The sequence below is a fragment of the Vulpes vulpes genome, chromosome 6, assembly GCF_048418805.1.
Source record: "Vulpes vulpes isolate BD-2025 chromosome 6, VulVul3, whole genome shotgun sequence".
Taxonomy (NCBI): domain Eukaryota; kingdom Metazoa; phylum Chordata; class Mammalia; order Carnivora; family Canidae; genus Vulpes; species Vulpes vulpes.
Window position 1 is genome coordinate 87,886,293 of NC_132785.1, and position 19,223 is coordinate 87,905,515.

General features: G+C 37.1%; 1 protein-coding gene across 3 annotated transcripts in view; it reads right to left on the minus strand.

Moving 5' to 3' along the window:
* Positions 1–19,223, minus strand: part of L2HGDH (L-2-hydroxyglutarate dehydrogenase) — a 37,964-nt gene that overhangs the window by 16,137 nt on the left and 2,604 nt on the right. For all 3 annotated transcript variants that reach the window (XM_072761499.1, XM_026000734.2, XM_026000735.2), the window contains 5 exons: positions 18,379–18,494; positions 17,541–17,692; positions 11,668–11,799; positions 7,297–7,459; positions 5,844–5,878 (listed from right to left, as the gene is read on the minus strand). In XM_072761499.1, the coding sequence (XP_072617600.1) occupies positions 5,844–5,878; positions 7,297–7,453 (192 nt within the window). In that variant the 5' untranslated portion in view covers positions 7,454–7,459; positions 11,668–11,799; positions 17,541–17,692; positions 18,379–18,494. The remainder of the gene's footprint in view (positions 1–5,843; positions 5,879–7,296; positions 7,460–11,667; positions 11,800–17,540; positions 17,693–18,378; positions 18,495–19,223) is intronic.

Consider the following 19,223-nt stretch of genomic DNA (forward strand, 5'->3'; position numbering starts at 1 on the left):
AGAGGTACAATCATTGACTGTATCAGGATACTTAAATCAGACAAATATATACCCCCCCTATTTTACTAAGATTTACCATGAAACTTAACTATTTGTTGTATAAGAAGCAAACTTCATTTAAATGGGTAGCCTCCGCCAACATGGCCTCCTCTGTATTTCAGTCAACTTCTCCTGTCTTATCTATGAGTAACTATCCTGCTACTCTTAGATTGCTTCACACTCAATAATCTTGCTCAATTCCAATCCACCAACCAATTTCTCCTTCCTGATCAATATTTACTTTGCAAATCGAGGCTACTTTTGAAATTTCATCCTTTCAATCCACTTACTGAGAACACACACTATAGAGTTAAGGCTTGCTTTAACAACTAGGAGACCACTAATTTTAGGCTGTTACATTTTCCTATAAATTTTATTTTGTGATTATCTGCATATTTTTTGCTTTACTCTGCCAGCATTAGCCAATTTGTCACCCTATTTCCTAAATGATTTCATTTAACCTCAATTCCCTACCATGTTCTAATTTCCCTCTTTAATTCTTACAAGAGTAAACAACTAGGACCCCCTACTCCAGGTAATTTCCTGTTCCTAGACTTCTTTCTTGGAAAACCTGTTTCTGAGACCTCAGACTTATCTGTCTCAACATTCTTTCCAGCTCTTACTGATTCAGCCTTATTCTATCTCTACATTCTATTTTGTCTAGCTACAAAGGTAAGCCTCTTTTCAAGTTATACAACTCACACTTCTGACAGAAATCAGATGGAACTTTTTCATAAAGGGCTCAAATTAGCTAGGCTAAAACATGATAGTTTTAAGAACCTTGAAGTCAAAAGTGCTATGTCAACAAAAACAAAAAATGCCTTCTTCTAAATAGGCTAATATCTTCCTGTTCATCTAGAGGTATGCCACAAGTACATGAAATATTCTTATGTGATATAAATCTGCTAGTTCCTACTTGAAAGGTCAGCAATTCTTTTGTTCTCACAACATAAAATGTAAATAAGACTTATGATAAATGTAAAGATATGAGAATTTGTAGAATAGTACCAGCATACAAAAACCTAGAATTTCTCTTTTAAAAACTCAGGGAATAGTACTACAGAAAGGAATGACTAAAAACTGTCATAGGTCCCTTAAATAATTTTATAATATCCATGAAATAATAATTAAATTTAGTAACACATTAACTTCACATCCAAAATTGAAATTTAGGTAAACACACTGAATGATATATTTGTTCAAATAAAAATTTCTTAAAAAAAATAAACTATGCATCTCTACTGCTATTTCAGAAGTGAAACAGACTTTTTCCCTATATGCAATGCATAAATCTTTAGTTTGCAAATCCTCTCCCCTAAAAGTATTCTTTTTTTTTTTTTTTACAGAGGGAGGAGAGGGAGGGGCAGAGGGAAAGGAAGAGAGAGAATCTTAAGCAGGCTCTATACCCGGCAGGGAGCCTGACACGGAGCTTGATCTCACAGCCCTGAGATCATGACCTGAGCTAAAATAGTCAGACACAACCAACTCAGCCACCCAGGTGCCCCCCCGCCCCCCAAAAATTTATTCTTAATTTAACCTCTTTTAGCTTCTCATAAAAGCACAGATGTCCAATTTGATAAGTTGACTTAAAAAATTTAATTATAAAAAATGTTTAATTATATTTAACTATATTAAAGGTAAATGCCAAAATAAAAGGCAACAGCTACAGCAACTGTGGGTAAAATACATATTTGCTGGAATCCCAGAGGCCCCTGCATATCTTCCATCACATGATGCCATACTCTAGTGAAAATGGCCCTTCGATGAGGGCAGGAACAGAAACAGACTTTTAATCCTTCTTTGAATGGAGATCCTGGATGCTCTGTCAGTCACTTGGAGCACATGACCCTGTAGATCTGATCAGGGTATCTGTGGCAGACAGCGATGTTTTATGGAGACTTTGGTAGGTCCCTATAGGCAAATCACAACACAGAACTTTAGGATTTTGGAGGAAATTTATACCATCCTCTGCAGATAACTGTCTTCCTTTTGAGAAAGTGTATCTGGCTTTGACTCAACACTTGACCACAGGTCAGTAAGTTACCATGTGAACTACCCATTATTGATTGTATGTTGTCTGACTCACCACGCCCCAAAACTGGGTGTGTACAGCAGTTTTCTGTCATCAAGGGGTAGCAAAATATACAAGATGAGGGATGTATAGGTCCTGCAGGCACACATAAGTTATAGAGGCAGGTGGCTCAAATTCCCATGACCCCTAGTCCTGCTAAATTACTTCTTCCTTCTCAAGTTGCCCTGTGGCCCTATGAGAAGTTCTCTACGATCATCTGGCCAAGGAAGAAAAAATACAGGCCTATTTTATAAATGGTTCTGCACAAATTCTGGTTATTTGAAAGTGAATAACTAAAACCAGAGCCCCACTCAGGAATGACCCTGAAGGACTGTGATGCAGGTAAAAGTTCCCAGTGGGCAGAACTTTGAACACCATACCTGTTGTTTATCTCACCTAGAAGGAAATGTGGATAGAAGTATGGATCTATATTGCTTCATGTGCAATAACTAATGCTATGGCTGGTTGGTTAGGAAAAGGAGCTCTGAAAAAAAGGTATGTGAATGGACCTTTCCAAACAAGCTCAGAGAGTGATATTTGAGTTCCATATGAATGCTCATTGAGAGTAGCCATGGCAGACAAAGATTGTGATAGCCAGTAGACAAGATGACCTGCTCTATGGATGTTAATAAGCTTCTTTCCCCAAGCACCCCTGTCCTTAATGGCTTCATGAACTAAATGGTTATAGCAAAAAGGATGGAGGTGATGCCTGGGTTCATCAACATGGACTTACTTCCAAGGCTGATCTGGCTATAGCCACTGCTAAATATTCAATCTGCCAACAGCAGAGATCAGTAGAGCCACTAATATGGTCCCTGGACCACTTCAATTAAAAAAAAAAAAAGCCAGCACTTAGTCCTCACTGAAACAGATACTTGCTTGAATATAGATCTGTCTTCCCTGCCTACAATATTTCTGAGGAAACCACCATCTGTGAACCTACAGGATGCCTTATTCACCATTACGGTATTTTGCCCAGAAGCATTACTTCTGATCAGTGAGCTTATTTCACAACAAATGAAGTATAACAATAAGCTCATTCTTGTGGAATTCACTGATCTGACCATTTTCTCCATTGCCCTGAAGCTGCTAGGTGACAAAAAGTACAATGTTTTTGAAGATTCAAAACAGAATTCACTGGCTAGCAACACCTTGCAGGGCTGGGACAAAGTCTTCCAGGATGCTCTATATGATTTACATATGGTATTTCTCCCAGCCAGGATTCACAGGTTTGGAAATCAAGGGGTAGAAAGGGCAACAGCTCTTTACTATTTAATTAATCCACTAGTGGAATTTTTGCTTTCTATCTCCACAATTTTGGACTCTGATATTTAGAAGTCTTAGTTCCCAAGGGAAAATTGCTTCCATTAGAGAATAAAAAATGGTTCCATTAACCTATAAGTTAATACTGCCATACCTAACCACTTTGGGTTCCTTGTGTCAGTGAATCAATAGGCGAGAGGATTACTGTCCTGAAAGGGGAAACTGAAAATGAGTCTCAAAGAGAATTAGAGTTGCTACCACACAGAGAGCTTGAGGATGATAAGCAGAAAGATGTCCCCAATATAGATCTCCTGGGGGTTTCTCTTAGTATTTCTATGTATTGATATAAAAGTTCATGGAAAATATCACAACCCAAAATAGCCAGGGCTACTAATGCCAGAGACACTGCAGGAATGATGGTTTGAGTTATCCCACCAAACTGGAACATGACTAGCTGAGATGCTTGCCAAGGGCAAAGGAGCTATGGAATACTTAACGGAAGAAGGAAATTATAAATATCAGCTATAACCAGGTGATCAGTGAGAAAAATGAAGAATGTATAGTTATGAGCATTCTTTCCTGACTTTGAAATAAATATATTTGTCTATATATTACCCAATTCTTTCTTTATCTTTATTATTATGGACTGAATTGTGTCCACCTCCCACAAGTGCATTTGCTGAAGCCCCTGCTCCTAATGTGACTGTATTTGGAGATAGAGCCTTTGGGGAGGTAATTAAGGTTAAATGAGGTCACCTAATCTGCACTTATAAGAGTAAGGGATACTACAGACTGCTCTTTCTGCACATGTGCACGCATAGAGAAGAGGCCATGTGAGGACACAGCAAGAAGGCCGCATCCACAAGCCAAGAAGAGAGATCTCAACAGACACCAAACCTGATGGCACCTTTATCTTAGACTGCTAGCCTCTAGAACTGTGAGAAAATAAATTTCTACTCCCTAATCCATCCAGTCTGTGGTATTCTGTTGTGGTAAACAGGAAGACTGATACACCCATTTCTATGATTTCTCCATTATCTAACACAGGGTTTTTCAACCTCATTGCCACTGATGTTTGGGACCAGAGACTTCTTACTGTGGGGCCTATCCCTCACATCTAGCATCCCTGGCCTCTATCCACTAAATGCCAGTAGTGCTTACCTCCTCCACCAATTGTGACAACCAAAAATGTCTCCAGATATTGCTGAGTATCTCCTGGGTGGCAAAGTCACCTCCAGTTAATAGCTATTGATCTAATATATTTAAATAGTGGTTAGTTAGCCTTATATCTCAGTATTTAAGTTAAAGGATCACAAGGAGGGAATGTGACTCAGCTAAACAGAAATGAAAATCACAGAGATGGATTGAGTGGACTTCGTATCTTTTTTGGAGAGTTAGCATATTTTCAGCTGTATATAAAAGACAGTTGCATCTTGCAGATGGAATCATAATTTTACTACTGTGTGTATCTGGAAGTTAGATGTGGTTATAAGGGGTGTGAATGGATGCCAAGTTGAAAAGGGATGGCCTGCAAGAGTTTAACTGTCAATTTGGTTAAGCTGGGAACTATAACCGACACAATCCCCTTCCCTGTAATGGTTCTAACTTAAAGTTGACCAAAAGAGGAATTGCATATGATTTGGCAGGCATAAGAAAGGCAGCAGCCATTATTCTCTGAAGGTCATTCTAGTCCAATGGGGTGACAAAAACCCACTGCTAAGTGAATTATAGCTCCATATTTAGCTCTGCTTCCCAACTACTAATCCTACAAAGTACTGCCCTAGCCTACTACTTGAGTGAGAGGCAAGAGCTCCCCCAGAATGTCTCATGAGCTTCCCATTTACAGTCCCACTTTAGCAGATGGACACACTTGGCTTCCCAGACTGGCTGGAGATGCCTTTGATCTACCAATTCCCCTTCTGAACCTGTGCTTCCCCAGATCACTTCACAGCTGTGTAAGATCTAATTCCTATAATAAATCCTACAACCCTCATGAATGACTCTGTTCACATGATTGAACTCTGATCATTCAGGGAATATATAGTGAATGCAATGCTCCTATGCCATTCAATAGCTCTAATTTTAGGCTACATTGAGATGAAGGAAAGCAGTTCATTTCCTTCTGAACAATCTGCCCTCCACCAAAGTCCTCTAACTGGTAGAGAGTTAATAAGTTAATGCAGGTAAGTAGGTGGAGCAATAAAATATTTATCAGTTTTGCCTGCAAATGCTAATAATCCTATTCTTTGCTGGCACAATCACTTCGTGGTGACATTTCCAAGTTGATACCCTTTTAGAAAAAAAGTAAGCTTTAAATTGCTTTCAGAGAATTTCTCTCAGAATAACTTCTGCATTAGACAAAATTCACTTAAGGACATAGAAAACAACATTGTAATTAATTCAATTTTTTAAGGGAAGAGAAGAGATGAAAGTAGGTAACATAGATGCAAGTAGTGTTAACAATTTTTACCTTTGTATTCCTAATAATGATTGGATATTTCATCTCTGGAAAAAAAAAAGAATTAGTGGAAGATTTATTTTTAGTAAAAAAGGCCTACATTTTTGATACATTATCCTAGTAACAAATTTAAACAATTTTCTTCTGTTGTAACTATGAGTGCCTCCTACTTTTCATTCTAATGCTCTTTACAAAGTAATAAAATTAAACTAGTTCATATTTGATAATATATAAAACTCTGGCATATTTTAAAACTTGTTTTAATTCATTGAATCTATGGCTATAGACCACTCCCCATCTCAGATCCAACATAGGGAGTCCCAGCTTTTCTCTGAACTACAATCCTAGAAACCAAGCTGTCAAATAGATAATCATTAATCAGTATGTATTTTCACAAAGGACTAATGAGAGCTTTTTGTCTAAGTGTTGTAAACTGAGTCTTTGCAGATTCTAGGCTTCATAAAGAAGCAAAAGTTATCACAACACAAAAAGTTCCAATAATAAACTATTTATAAAATACTATAAAATATAAAAAACTATAAAATCCCAATCAGGCACATGGAATCCTAAAGTCTTAAAAAGCATATGTATATCAGGTAAAGAATATGACCTGTTTGTATCATAAATTTGATTTTATGCTACCTATCAATACTAATCTTAATAATTTAATGATTTTGTTCATCATATTGCAATTTAGAAGGGCCCTGGGAGAATGATTCAGATGGCCCAAATCTCCTTAAAAATCTGTTAAGGAAGAACTGAGAACTACACTTTTTCTCCTTCAAATTTCCCAATAGCAAAAATGTAAAAAAAAAAAAAAAAGTTCAAGGTTACAAACCAATTCATTTGGTTTTAAAACAATTTTCCTCCAAATAAAGCAAAACAAAACAAACTCTAAGTAGTCTACAATGGTGGGGGGCAGGGAGAGTTCAAAATGGCTGAGTCATACCCTATCTCCAGACAGTCTTATTCAGTAAGACTAGGTGATGCTAAAATCTGTGTTTTTCTTTAAGATTTTAAAGTAATCTCTACATTTAACATGGGGCTCAAACCCACAAACCCAAGATCAAGAGTCACATGCTCTTCCAACTGAGCCAGCCAGGTACCCTGAAATCTGCATTTTTAGTAAGCATTTGCAAGGAATTCTGACTGTAATCTTGTAATCTACAAAATAAGCAAGTGTCTGGAGGTTAGTTTTCCATTAACAGCCTACGCAGTTCAGGTTTTAGCATCAGTCAGTAGTGTCCAATCAATGCTAAAGTTCTATCAGCACAAGACACCAGAAGCTCCAGTTCTCCCACATCCAATCCCATATTCATCCCTTCTGCACCTGCATCCAGTTCTGCACCCTACTTTAGCCTAGCCCCTGGTGGCCCTCCTGTCAGTACCATCCCAGCCAAAAACAGTCCCAAGTTCGTTCAGAAGTCAATACAAGTATTCAAAAGAAAAGATAAGGATGCCTTACCATCTTTACTTCTTGAAGGAATTTCTTTAGCCATTTCAATATCTTTTACTTCAAAATTGGTCAAGACATAGCCACCTGCTTCTTGGAAATCCTGGGCAAATGACAAAGCCACCTGTCGATAATCCACAATGCCAGTGTATGGGCAATCAATAGCCATTAAGCCCTAGGATAGGATTATGAAAAAAGTCAAGATCATACAAATAAAAATCATCGAGAATAAATTGTTCAATAAATTTTATTTGGGACTGAATTTTTTTACTGCTAATTTTGATAGATAGCATTCATCATCATTTCAGGCAGAAATTCAGTGCCTACATACTATACAACATATAGTATAGCACTGGGTGCTATTCTATATGTTGGGAAATTGAATTAAAAAAAATTTAGGGGCACCTAGGTGGCTCAGTGGTTGACTGCCTGCCTTTGGCTCAGGTCATGATCCCAGGGTCCTGAGATCAAGTCCCACATCAGGTTCCCTGCAGGGAGCCTGCTTCTCCCATTGCCTATGTCTCTGCCTCTCTCTCAGTGTCTCTCATGAATAAATAAATAAATAAAATATTTTTAAAAAGTAAAATAAAAAAATAAAATAAATTTTAATTAAAAAAATTCAGTGCCTAAATCTGATGTTGAATATGTCTAAGAAATAAATAATACTGGCTAAATAAGAAAATCTCTGTACTCAGGAAATAATTCTCCTCTGTAGGGGAATTAATTTTGCTGGGTTCTTCTAGCTGCTACAATGAGTTTTTCAGTTTTATTCATCCCTCATCATACCTGATTCTGACTCATATCTGAGTCAAATTCTGTATAACCAAATGATTGTTTTAAATAAACTACTGAGATTTTCCCAGTAGTGTATCATATGACATGCACACTCAGTGAAGACTCAGAGTTGTTCTATTTACAAAGTTGCAGAGTGCTGATTCGATTTACTACAGACTATCTTCAGGACTACAAATACTGAATGGAGATTTTATGTGGTTAACTCACTTTCTCTTCAGGTAATAGAGAAATTAACAGCCTGAGCTGCTTGTTGTTATTGTTGTTATGTTGTTATTGTTGTTGTTTTGTGGGGTTTTTTGTTTTTTGTTTTGCCACTCAAGACATGCTCAAACTCCATAGATGAATGATTTATAATCATACTTATTTAATTTCTTAGAATAAATGTTGAATGTTCAGTGGCCTTCTCAAATTCTTAAGAACAGAATTTCACATACCAACTAATGACTAGACTTTGGTGAATCCTTGGAAATAGCATCATTTTTTGTTTCCTTACTATGTATGTGAGTATATCAGTTCTCCCAATCTGTTTCCCCTAAGGTAGACTGGTTCCCAGGACAACTAAGGCCCAGAAGCTATGTGTGGCTGGTAAATGCTGCCATCTTCTCGTTTGGTCAGCATGGAACTGGTGTTGTTGCAGTTTTACAATAATATCTAATAGTATTATTTTAAATGTCTCATTCTCGTAATCAGCCTCACCCCTACTCCAGTACATTTACCTGCTTAACCTTTAAAGCTTTTGACTTTGCCACCCATCCCTGACCACTAATTCCAAATGGCCAGATCACACTAGAACTAAAGGCTCACAAAACACACAATAGTCTCTTGTCACAAATTGAAAGTAACATAGTTAAACTTGACCCTTGCTTCCAGAATATGAAATCATTTGCCAAACATAGAAGTCATTCTGTCTTATGTAGTAGATACATATTTAAGATTTTTACATAGACCTTATATCGCCTGACCACCTCCAAATTCACATGTCAATGGCTATAATCCAACTTCAAACTATAAATAGTATTTGGGGTACAATAACCTTGGAAACTAACTTAGGATAATATCAAGAGCTTAGTCACAGAAGCTTCTCATCTCACATAAAACTACATGACAAATAAGATAAAAGAGGGATAAAAACACGCTGTAAAAGTGCTTATATCAATAGTTTTTGGAATCCCAAATATCTTCCTTATTCATCTTATTTTCCTATCACCCAGTACAATGCCTGACACACAGAAGGCACTCAAATATTTACTGAATAAATGAACTTCTGAGGGCTGTCACCAAACATACTAAATTTCTCCTGCATCTAGACCTTCGCTTAAAGGTCTCCCTTCTTTCTTTTTCTAGTGTTGGTTTTGTTCCTCCTCATGAGATGCTGGTATGTCCTACTATACATATATGTTGGGGGAATGTAGAGTGAGTCACTGCAGCTAAGCAATCCAATGCCCTGGCCCAGGATGGGGCTGGTAGACAGGCTGGCTGTCAGCCACGAGGCTGGGCATGCATTGTACAGTTTAGCAGGTCAGAGCTTGAAATCTGAGGTTACTGTAGGTCAGTGGCTGGAAAAGAACTAGGCAAGCAGGACACAAAATTGGGAGTTGGAAATCAGGAGGAGAGAGAGAAACAGATGAACGTGTGGTTGACCAACAGCGTTAAAGAAAAGGCAAAAGGATCATAAAAGCTAAGGTGAGAGTGAGCAGTCAGGATTTGCACAAAGAGAGGATGTTGAGAGAAATCCTCCAAAAACAAAGTTTACAAAAACTTCCAAGGTGCCCCCCTTGGGGATATTTAATCTTCTTAAAGAGATCTGGTCCAAAACACCCTTTAGAGCTGCCCTGATAGACTTTTTCTTTCTGGAGAGCCTGGAAGAAACAGAAATGAACCCATACACTAGAAATTTTGCCCCCTACTCCTGGTAGTAGTAGTAAGGTTTAAGGACCAGGAGAGAATTCACTCTAGACCTTTATGAAATAACCATACTAAATTTTCCACCATACCTTTCCACCACTAAATACACCTAGGCATAAATAACTATAATGTGGCATTATATAAAGTGTCAGACAATGCTAATGTGGCATTATATAAAGTAGATCAGTTCTGCAGAGTTCTCAGAGAAAAGCAGGCTATAACTCCTTTATAAGTTACACTCCTTATTCATCTTCCAAGTGAAGGCTCATCTCAAGGCTTTCCTAAATTCCTAGACGAAGCTAAAAGCTTTCCCTTACATTGATATGACAGATTATCAGTTCTATCAAAATACTTATCTCTATATTAAAATATTTTCTGCTGTACTATACCTTTCTTTAGGCTGACCACCATATCTTACTCATCCTCCTATCTATAGTATCTAACAAAGCGTTTGGCACATAGTTAAGACGAAAATGTTGGCTGAATAGAACAGAAACAATACCAGTTCTGAATTAGATCTGAGGGCAGGGACTCTTTAGGACCTGTGTAATCTTAGGAAAGTAACTGAATCACTTTCTTCATTTATAAGACACAAAATTACATGTAGATATGTAATTTGATTATCTACGTACACATAGCTCATCTACTCATTCTGAGACCTGTTAAGATCACATGGTCAGGTACACAGAACAATATCCAGACTCATCCTTCACCTTGTGATGTGTGAGAAGCTGGTTTGTTTGTTTTTTAAGAGTCAAGCATGATTATAAAGCATGGACTCCTCTTCCTATTCCTTCCGCTCCTTAAAGCCCCTCACAGAGGTCCACAACAGACAATGACTGTTGTTCCAGCTGGCTCTGGCCCCTAAATCAAGGTGCCCTTTTTCCCATGTCCAGTCCGATTCCATCCTATGTATCAGAAACTTGATTAACTGTCCTAAATTGGCATATTTTACATGCCATTCTCTTGCCCAAATCCTTCAGTGGCTATTAAATAATCCCTACTATTTAGACCAGAGCCTGGCAATCTTTTCTGTAAAGGGCCAGCCACTAAATGTTTTTGTTTACATGGGGCTTATGATCTCTGGTGCTACTACTCAGTTTGGCTATTTGGTACAAAAGCAGCCAGAGACAAAACAAAAAATAGGTGTATTCCTAAAAATATCTCTGGACACTGAAATTTTAATTTCATGTAATTTTCTGTGTCACAAAATACTCTTCTTTTAATTTTCTTCAACCATTTAAAAATGTAAAGACTATTCTTAGTTCATAGGCCATAAAAAACAGTTAGCAGTCTGGATTTGGCCCACAGATTGTATTGCCAACCCTGACTTAGACTGGTAGCATTTGCCCAAAGCCTAAAAGAAACAGACAACAAAAATAAGATATTTGATGAATGTGCCTTGTTGTTGTTTTTTTGTTTTTGTTTTTGTTTTTAATTAGTCATTCATTCACCATCTCAGAGAGATATTGTCTTTGCTTATGTTTTTCAGATTTGGTATTTTCTCAAAGGAAAAGAAGAAATCAGAAATGTGGCAATGCCCTCTTGTGGCTGTTACCTCACTGTCCCAGAAGTAGTGATTCTTGCTTCCTGTAAATTTACCCTCAGCTTCCATGTCACAGGACCGAGCCCTAAATGAAAATGTCCTTGTGAGCAAGTATGTGGGGTTAGTGAATCACTTACCCTACAATATGGCTCCTTCTTCTTTATATCCTCCTGTTGGATTAGCCTCAGGCCCTGGACACCATTCTGGAGGCCTCTCTCATACAGGGCCTGAAGTCTGGGAATTTCTTCTTGTTCAACAGCTACTATAAGCTTTGAAAAAAACCCAAAACCCACAATAAGAAATATAGCAAGTTAAACATATGATCAGCTATAAAAGATAAAGTCAATAAAAATAAATAATCACATGATTCAAATTTGGTTGATTTTTATCTACTTCTTCCTTTCTTCATGACCTCAATTTCTTTCTTTCTCCATTAAAAAATAGTTGTCTTAAGAACACTACATTAGAACAAATTTTACCCAAAAATGAGATTTAGCCTCAATTTCCACTTCTGCTATCATAGCTGCTACATGAATCTTGGCAACAGCAATTGTTACTGCCATCACTCCCTCAATCCCAAAGGGGAAGAGTAACATTGGCAGCATAGTTTTTACAATTAAAAAAAACCAAAAAAAAACAAAGCAAAAGCCCAAAACCAACAAAAAACCGGAAAGGCTTTATTTCTATAAGAGTATATAAAATATCACTATATCAGAAAGTCAGTGGTATTCAGTATAATGGGTTATCACTAACAGAAAACTACCAATTATTTTTCCTGGAATAAAGTATATTATAAACAATTTACTAATGCATTCTATTGCAGAGGGAAAAAAAAACCAGTAAATTAATCAACTTTACTCAGGATTCTTTTTCTATTTACTTCTGGGCAAACTATCGGTTTGAGGTAGTTTCTTCCTTAACAGCTACTGGCAAAGAAAAGCAACAGATGCATATTCAAGGTACATTAGAATTCACAAATTGCTACTTTGTAGCAAGAAGTTAACAGAATTTCATGAGATAATACTTTTAATCAAGGTGTAAAGGTTATTTAAATCAACAAACAGGGGATCCCTGGGTGGCTCAGGAGTTTAGCGCCGCCTTCAGCCCAGGGTGTGATCCTGGAGACCAGAGATCAAGTCCCACGTTGGGCTCCCTGCAAGGAGCCTGCTTCTCCCTCTGCCTGTGTCTCTGCCTCTCTCTCTCTCTGTGTCTCTCATGAACAAATAAATAAAATATTTTTAAAAAATAAATAAATCAACAAATAACTAACCATAAAAATAGAAGTGGAATAAAAGGACACTATCAAGAAAGTGAAAAGACAACCCAAGGAATGGGTGAAAATATTCACAAATTGTATAGCTGATGTCTAATATCCAGAATATATAAAGAACCTTACAATTTAACATAAAAAGTGTAAATACTGTTTTATATCTTGCTTTTTTCACTTAACTCTATGTCAGGATCATTATTCCACATTATTTTTAAAATCTTCATAGCATCTTTAATAGCAACAAGAAATTGTTATTCTTAAAAACTACATGAAGACTTATAAGACAATATTATGAAAAGTACATAGCAACAAATTAGATAATCTATATGAAATGGAAAAGTTCTTAGAAAAACACAAACTTCTGAAACTGACTCAATTAGAAAAAGAAAATCTGAATAGGCCTATAACAAGCAAAGAGACTGAATTAATAACTTTAAAACTTCCCATAAAGAAAAGCTCAGGCCCAAAGGCTTCCTTTACACATGAATGCTGCCAATATGTTTAAAGAAAAATTAGCTCCAATTCTGCATAAACTCTTTCAAAGAACAGAAGAAGAGGGAATACTTCCTACCTAATTCCATGAGGCCAGTAATAGCCTGATACCCAAATCAAACACAGATATCAAAAGAAAATAAATTGCAGACCAATATCCCATATGAATATTGATGCAAAAATCCTGAACACAATACTAGTAAACTAAGTGTAGCGACATATAAAAAATATTATACACTGTGACCAAGTGGAATCTATTACAAGAATGTGAGATCAATTTAATATAACATCCAAAAGTCAATTAATGTAATATACCATATTAATAGAATATAAAAACATGATTGTTTCTCAATAGGAGCAGAAAAGGCATTTGAGAAAACCCAATACTCTTTCAATGATAAAAAAAACTGTAACAAACTTGGGGCACCTGGCTGGCTCAGTTGGTAGAACATGTGACTCTTGATCCCAGGTTGTGGGTTTGAGCCCCATGCTGGGTATAGAGATTACTTAAAAATCTTGAGAAAAACAAACAAAAAAATTTAGCAAACTAGTAATAGAAAGGAATTTCCTCAATCTGATAAAGGGCATCTACAAAAAACCGACAACTAGCATTATATTAAATAGTGAAAGATTGAATGCTTTCTCCCTAAGATCAGCAACAATACAAGAATGTCCATTTTCACTTCTATTCAACACTGTATCTGTGATTCTACCCGGAAAATTAGGGGAAAACAAAAAAATATATATATATATAAAAGAGCCATCCAAACTGAAAAAGAGTAAAACTATCTTATTTGCAGATGACATGATCCTGCATATAAAAAATCCTAAGGAATACACACATACACAAAAAACTATTAGAATGAATTTAGCAAGGTTGTAAGAGAAAGGAATATATAAAAAGCAATCATATTCTATACATTAGCAATGAATAATCTAAAATGAAATTAAGAAAACAATTCCCCTCACAAAAGCATCAAAAAGAATAAAATACCAAGGAATGAGTTTAACAAAAAAGTGTAACACCTGTACACTGAAAAATACAAAACACTGCTGAAAGAAATTAAAGAAGATCTTTAAAAATGAGAAGATATTCCCATTTTCATTGTTTGCAAGATTTAGTATTGTTAAAATGGCAATACTCCCCAAATTCATCTATAGATTCAGCATGATCTCTATCAAATCTCCACTGTTTTTGTTTTTGCTTTTTGGAAAAACTGACTAACCAACCCTAAAATTCATATAGAAATGCAAGGGACCCAGAATAGCCAAGACAATCCTGGAAAAAGGACAAAGTTGGATGACTCACACTTCCTGATTTCAAAATATAATTAAGAGCCATCGTAATCAAGATACTATGGTATTGGCATAAGGATAGACACACATCAATGGAATGGAATTGAGAATCCTAAACATGCCCTATTACATTGATGCTCAGCTAACTTTTTAAAAGATTTATTTATTCATTTTAAAGAGAGAGAGAGCATGGAGAGGGAGAACAGAGGGAGAGGGAGACTCAACTAGACTCCTCGCTGAGCATGGAGCCTGATGTGGGACTCGATCTAATGACCAAGATCACCTCCTGAGCTAAAACCAAGAGTCAGACATCTGACTGCACCACTTAAGCGCCCTCAACCAACCTTTAATAAAAGTGCCAAAACAATGTAGAAAGAATAGTTTTTTTAATAAATGGTACTGAGACAACTGCCTAGTCACATGCAAAGGAATGAAGTTGAACCCCTTCTTCACACTATATACCAAAATCAATTTAAAAGTGATCATATACTGGAAGTACGGGTGCAGTGGAGTAGGGGACTCTGCTTCTGATGGCAGGGTCTCGGGAAAGAACAGTAGGCCAGCTGTGAAGCTGAAATAGCCAAAGAAGCAGGCTAAGAAAATGAACTAGGAAGATAAAGCACTTAAGCAGAAACAAAAAGAGAAGACATTTGAGGGCTAAAAGTGAAAGCTGCAGAAAAGGATCTTCTGGTCACAGTTGGAATTAAGAAATCTGGCAAAAAATAAGCCAGATTTGATCCCAGGCTTATGAGGCAAAGGTGATCCCTCATTCTAAATTCCTGTTTAAACATCTAGATTACCTACCATATCTGTTGCCACCTACAGCTAGAATAAAGTGTCATCTTGGATCCTGTTGTACATTTAGGAATAAACTTCTGTTAAAAAAAAAATCATACAGTCGCTCATCTTCTCTTTTGTTCTTTTCACTCAGTCATTTCTACCTCAGCTCTGAATCAGAGTAAGCCCAGCCCAGACTCCTGCCAATCTACCCTAATTCTGTACCACCTGGAATTAAACCGACTCATGAGGGGAGGGAGAGTGATCATAGATCTAAATGTTAGAGCTAAGGCTATAATAAAACTCTTAGAAGAAAAAATGTATGAGTAATTTTTCAGGTTAGGCAATGATTTCTGAGACACATCACAAAAACTATAAGCAACAAAAGAAAAAAAGATAACTGGGCTTCAAAACTAAAAGCTTCTGTGCCTTAAAATATATCATCAAGAAAGTAAAAAGGAGGGCAGCCCGGGTGGCTCAGCGGTTTAAAACTAAAAGCTTCTGTGCCTTAAAATATATCATCAAGAAAGTAAAAAGGAGGGCTGCCTGGGTGGCTCAGCGGTTTAGTGCCGCCTTCAGCTCAGGGCCTGATCCTGGAGTCCCAGGATTGAGTCCCACGTCAGGCTCCCTGCATGGAGCCTGCTTCTCCCTCTGCCTGTGTCTCTGCCTCTCTCTCTCTCTCTCTGTGTGACTCTCATGAATAAATAAATAAAATCTTTACAAAAAAAAAAGGAAAAATCTATAGGAGAAAATTTTTAGTATTATTTAAAATATTATTATTACTATTATTACTATTTTATTTTATACATAAAAATTTAGTATTTTTGTAATGTTTCAGTAAATATCATATAGCTAATAAAGGGCTATATCTAGAATATATGAAAAACACATACAATTCAAGAATAGAGACAAATACCCCAATTTTTATTTTTATTTTTTCGAATACCCCAATTTTTAAATGGACAAAAGATTTGAATAGACATTTTTCCAAAGAAGATAAATGAGTGGCCAATAAGCATAAGAAAAGATGCTCAGCACCATTAATTACTAGGGAAGTGCAAATCAAAACCACATTGACATACCATTTCACATCCACTAGGATGGCTAAAATAAAAGAGACAGATAATAACAGGTTTTGGCCAGGATGTAGAGACACTGGAATGATCATTAGTTGCTCATGGCAATTTATTTTTTAAAGATTTTATTTATTCATTCATGAGAGACAGAGAGAGAGAGAGAGAGAGAGGCAGAGACATAGGAAGAGGGAGGAGTAGGCTCCCTGTGGGGAGCCTGATGTGGGACTCCATCCCAGGACCCCAAGATCACACCCTGAGCCAGAAGCAGCTGCCCAACCACTGAGCCACCCAAGTGCCCCACTGATGGCAATTTAAAGTAGTGCACAATTTTGAAAAACCGGTTTGCCAGTTCCTAAAAATGTTAAAATTGGAGTTACCAAATGACCCAGGAACTTCACTCCTAGGTATGTATCTGAGAGAAATGAAAACATAAGCCCATGCAAAATCTTGTACATAAATGTCCACAGTAGCATTATTCATAAGTCAAGTGTGGAAACAACCCAAATGTCTATCAACTGATAAAGAGGTAAACAGAATATGGTATACCTACACAATGGAATATAAAAAGGAATTCTGATTCATGCCATAAGATGAATGAACCTTGAGAACATTATGTTAAGTAAATGAAGCCAGTCACATAAGACAACATATTGTAGAATTCTATTTATAGGAAATGTCCAGAATAGGCATCCACAGAGACAGAAAGTATATTAGTGGTTGCCAGGAGCTGGGGAGAGGTAGAAATAGGAAGTGGGAAGTATTGGGAACAACCATTAATGGATACAGGGTTTCTTTTCAAGGTGATGATTATGTTCTAAAATTAGAGCTGATACTTGCACACTTTTATGAATATACAAAAAATCGAACTGAACACTTTAATAAAAGGATGAATTATATGGTATATGAATTGTATGTCAATAAATCTATGTTTAAAACTACATGGAGTTAGTCATACCACCTTTTCTAAAGTTATTTCCTAATATTAGATTTTGAAAATTACATAAAGAAAGAAAAGCCAGTTTAAAAAAAAATTCAACACTAAACATCACTACAAAAATGCTAGTTCTAAGTAAGTCAAAGCCCTAGGAAAATGCCTTACCTTGCCACATTGCTTGTAGGAAATTCCCTTTTGCTTACAATAATCATAGATGAGGGCTGCACCTTGTACACACAATTTAGCTTTCAGAGATTCAGGTTTGTAGTAAATGCCACTATGTATGACACCACTGTTATGTCCAGTCTGGTGAACAGCTACCGGACAAGAGAAACAAGGTAAGAGAAACTACACAGTGCATAGAAAACCTACAAAGTGGAGGAACAAACCTAGTTAAAGCTATTAGAGACCACATTATTGAAAATTCCGCCTGACTTTGTTCTTACAGGCAGAGCACTGGTAACTTCTAGTAACCATGCCACATTCCCCCCAGCCCATGCTTGACTTCAGTTACAACTCTGGTACACAAACCCACCTCTCGCTACAAGTAAACCACTTCAAGCATCCACTACAGCTTTGGGCATTCTGCCCCAGGGCCTTTCCTAACCAGTGAAGATGTGAGGGGAGAAAAGACTATGCCTCAACATCCCTAGGGGTAATCCTCAGACAGTAGAAACACTAGCTGATGGATAAATGTGCACAATCCCTTGAAATGTTTATGTAGCTCCTCAGAGGTCCCAGAGGAATCAAGCTCACAACAGCAACCTTGATAACGTACCTTCCTTGGCTTTTCCTCCGTTCTGGTTTACTCTGCACACCCCCTCGCTCCTCCCTCCTAAACAACCTCTCAAATAAATCACCTCAAGTTCTAGTTTGAGGCTCTGCTTTATGAAGAACCCAAACTAGGGTACAAACATCAAAATTCAACACAAAAGATGTAGAACTGAGAAAATGAGCAGGTACTCAGGTTAGGCCCAAAGAGCAACATTGATATTATACATACCTAGATGTTTCTCTTTTTCCAGAACACCAATGGAAAGTGTTGGATGCCGCAGGATGAGTGCTCTGGCAGAGGCAAGGCCCACAATTCCGCCACCAATAATGACTACATCAAATGAGCTTTAAGAGAAAGTCACCTTTAAAGCATGTTTACTGTAGATCTCATCAAACTTTGTGTGCACAATTTTCATTATCAGTGGATGATCAAACTATTAATTTGTAATCATTAAAATCAAATATTTATTGGGCTTTATGCTATTGGCTTCTTAACAGAAAAGCCTTTAAGAATTACGGCATTGCTGGGTCAGTAGTATAACAGCTACACCCAGCAGTGTAACATCTACACCCAATCTCTAAATCTTCATAGCCCTCTGCCAGGACTGGCTGCATCTGCAATTACTGTGTTAAGCATCACACTCTTCTCTACCATCTATTCACTTGAAAATCAAGTACAGGGGCACCTGGGTGGCTCAATCTGTGCTGCATCTGATTCTTGGTTTCCGAGGCTCAGGTCATGATTGTGGGTCATGAGATGAGCCCCTTGCTCAGTAAGGAGTCTGCTTGAGGATTCTTTCTCCTTCCCCCTTTGCTCCTCCCCCTGCTTGCATGCACACACCCTCTCTCTCTTAAATGAATAAAATCTTTAAAAGAAAAAGATTAAGAAGGGCATGTATAGTCTACCAATTCAGCAACAAGAAGCAGAAAAGATTACCTTTAGCACCTACCTCATGGCCAACAAATCTAGTTTGATAGGAACATGGCCAATCTTGCCTTTTCTATACCCCACCTATTTCATCTCCTTCCTGCACTAAATTATTTTGATGCAAATCCTAAACATCATTAAATATT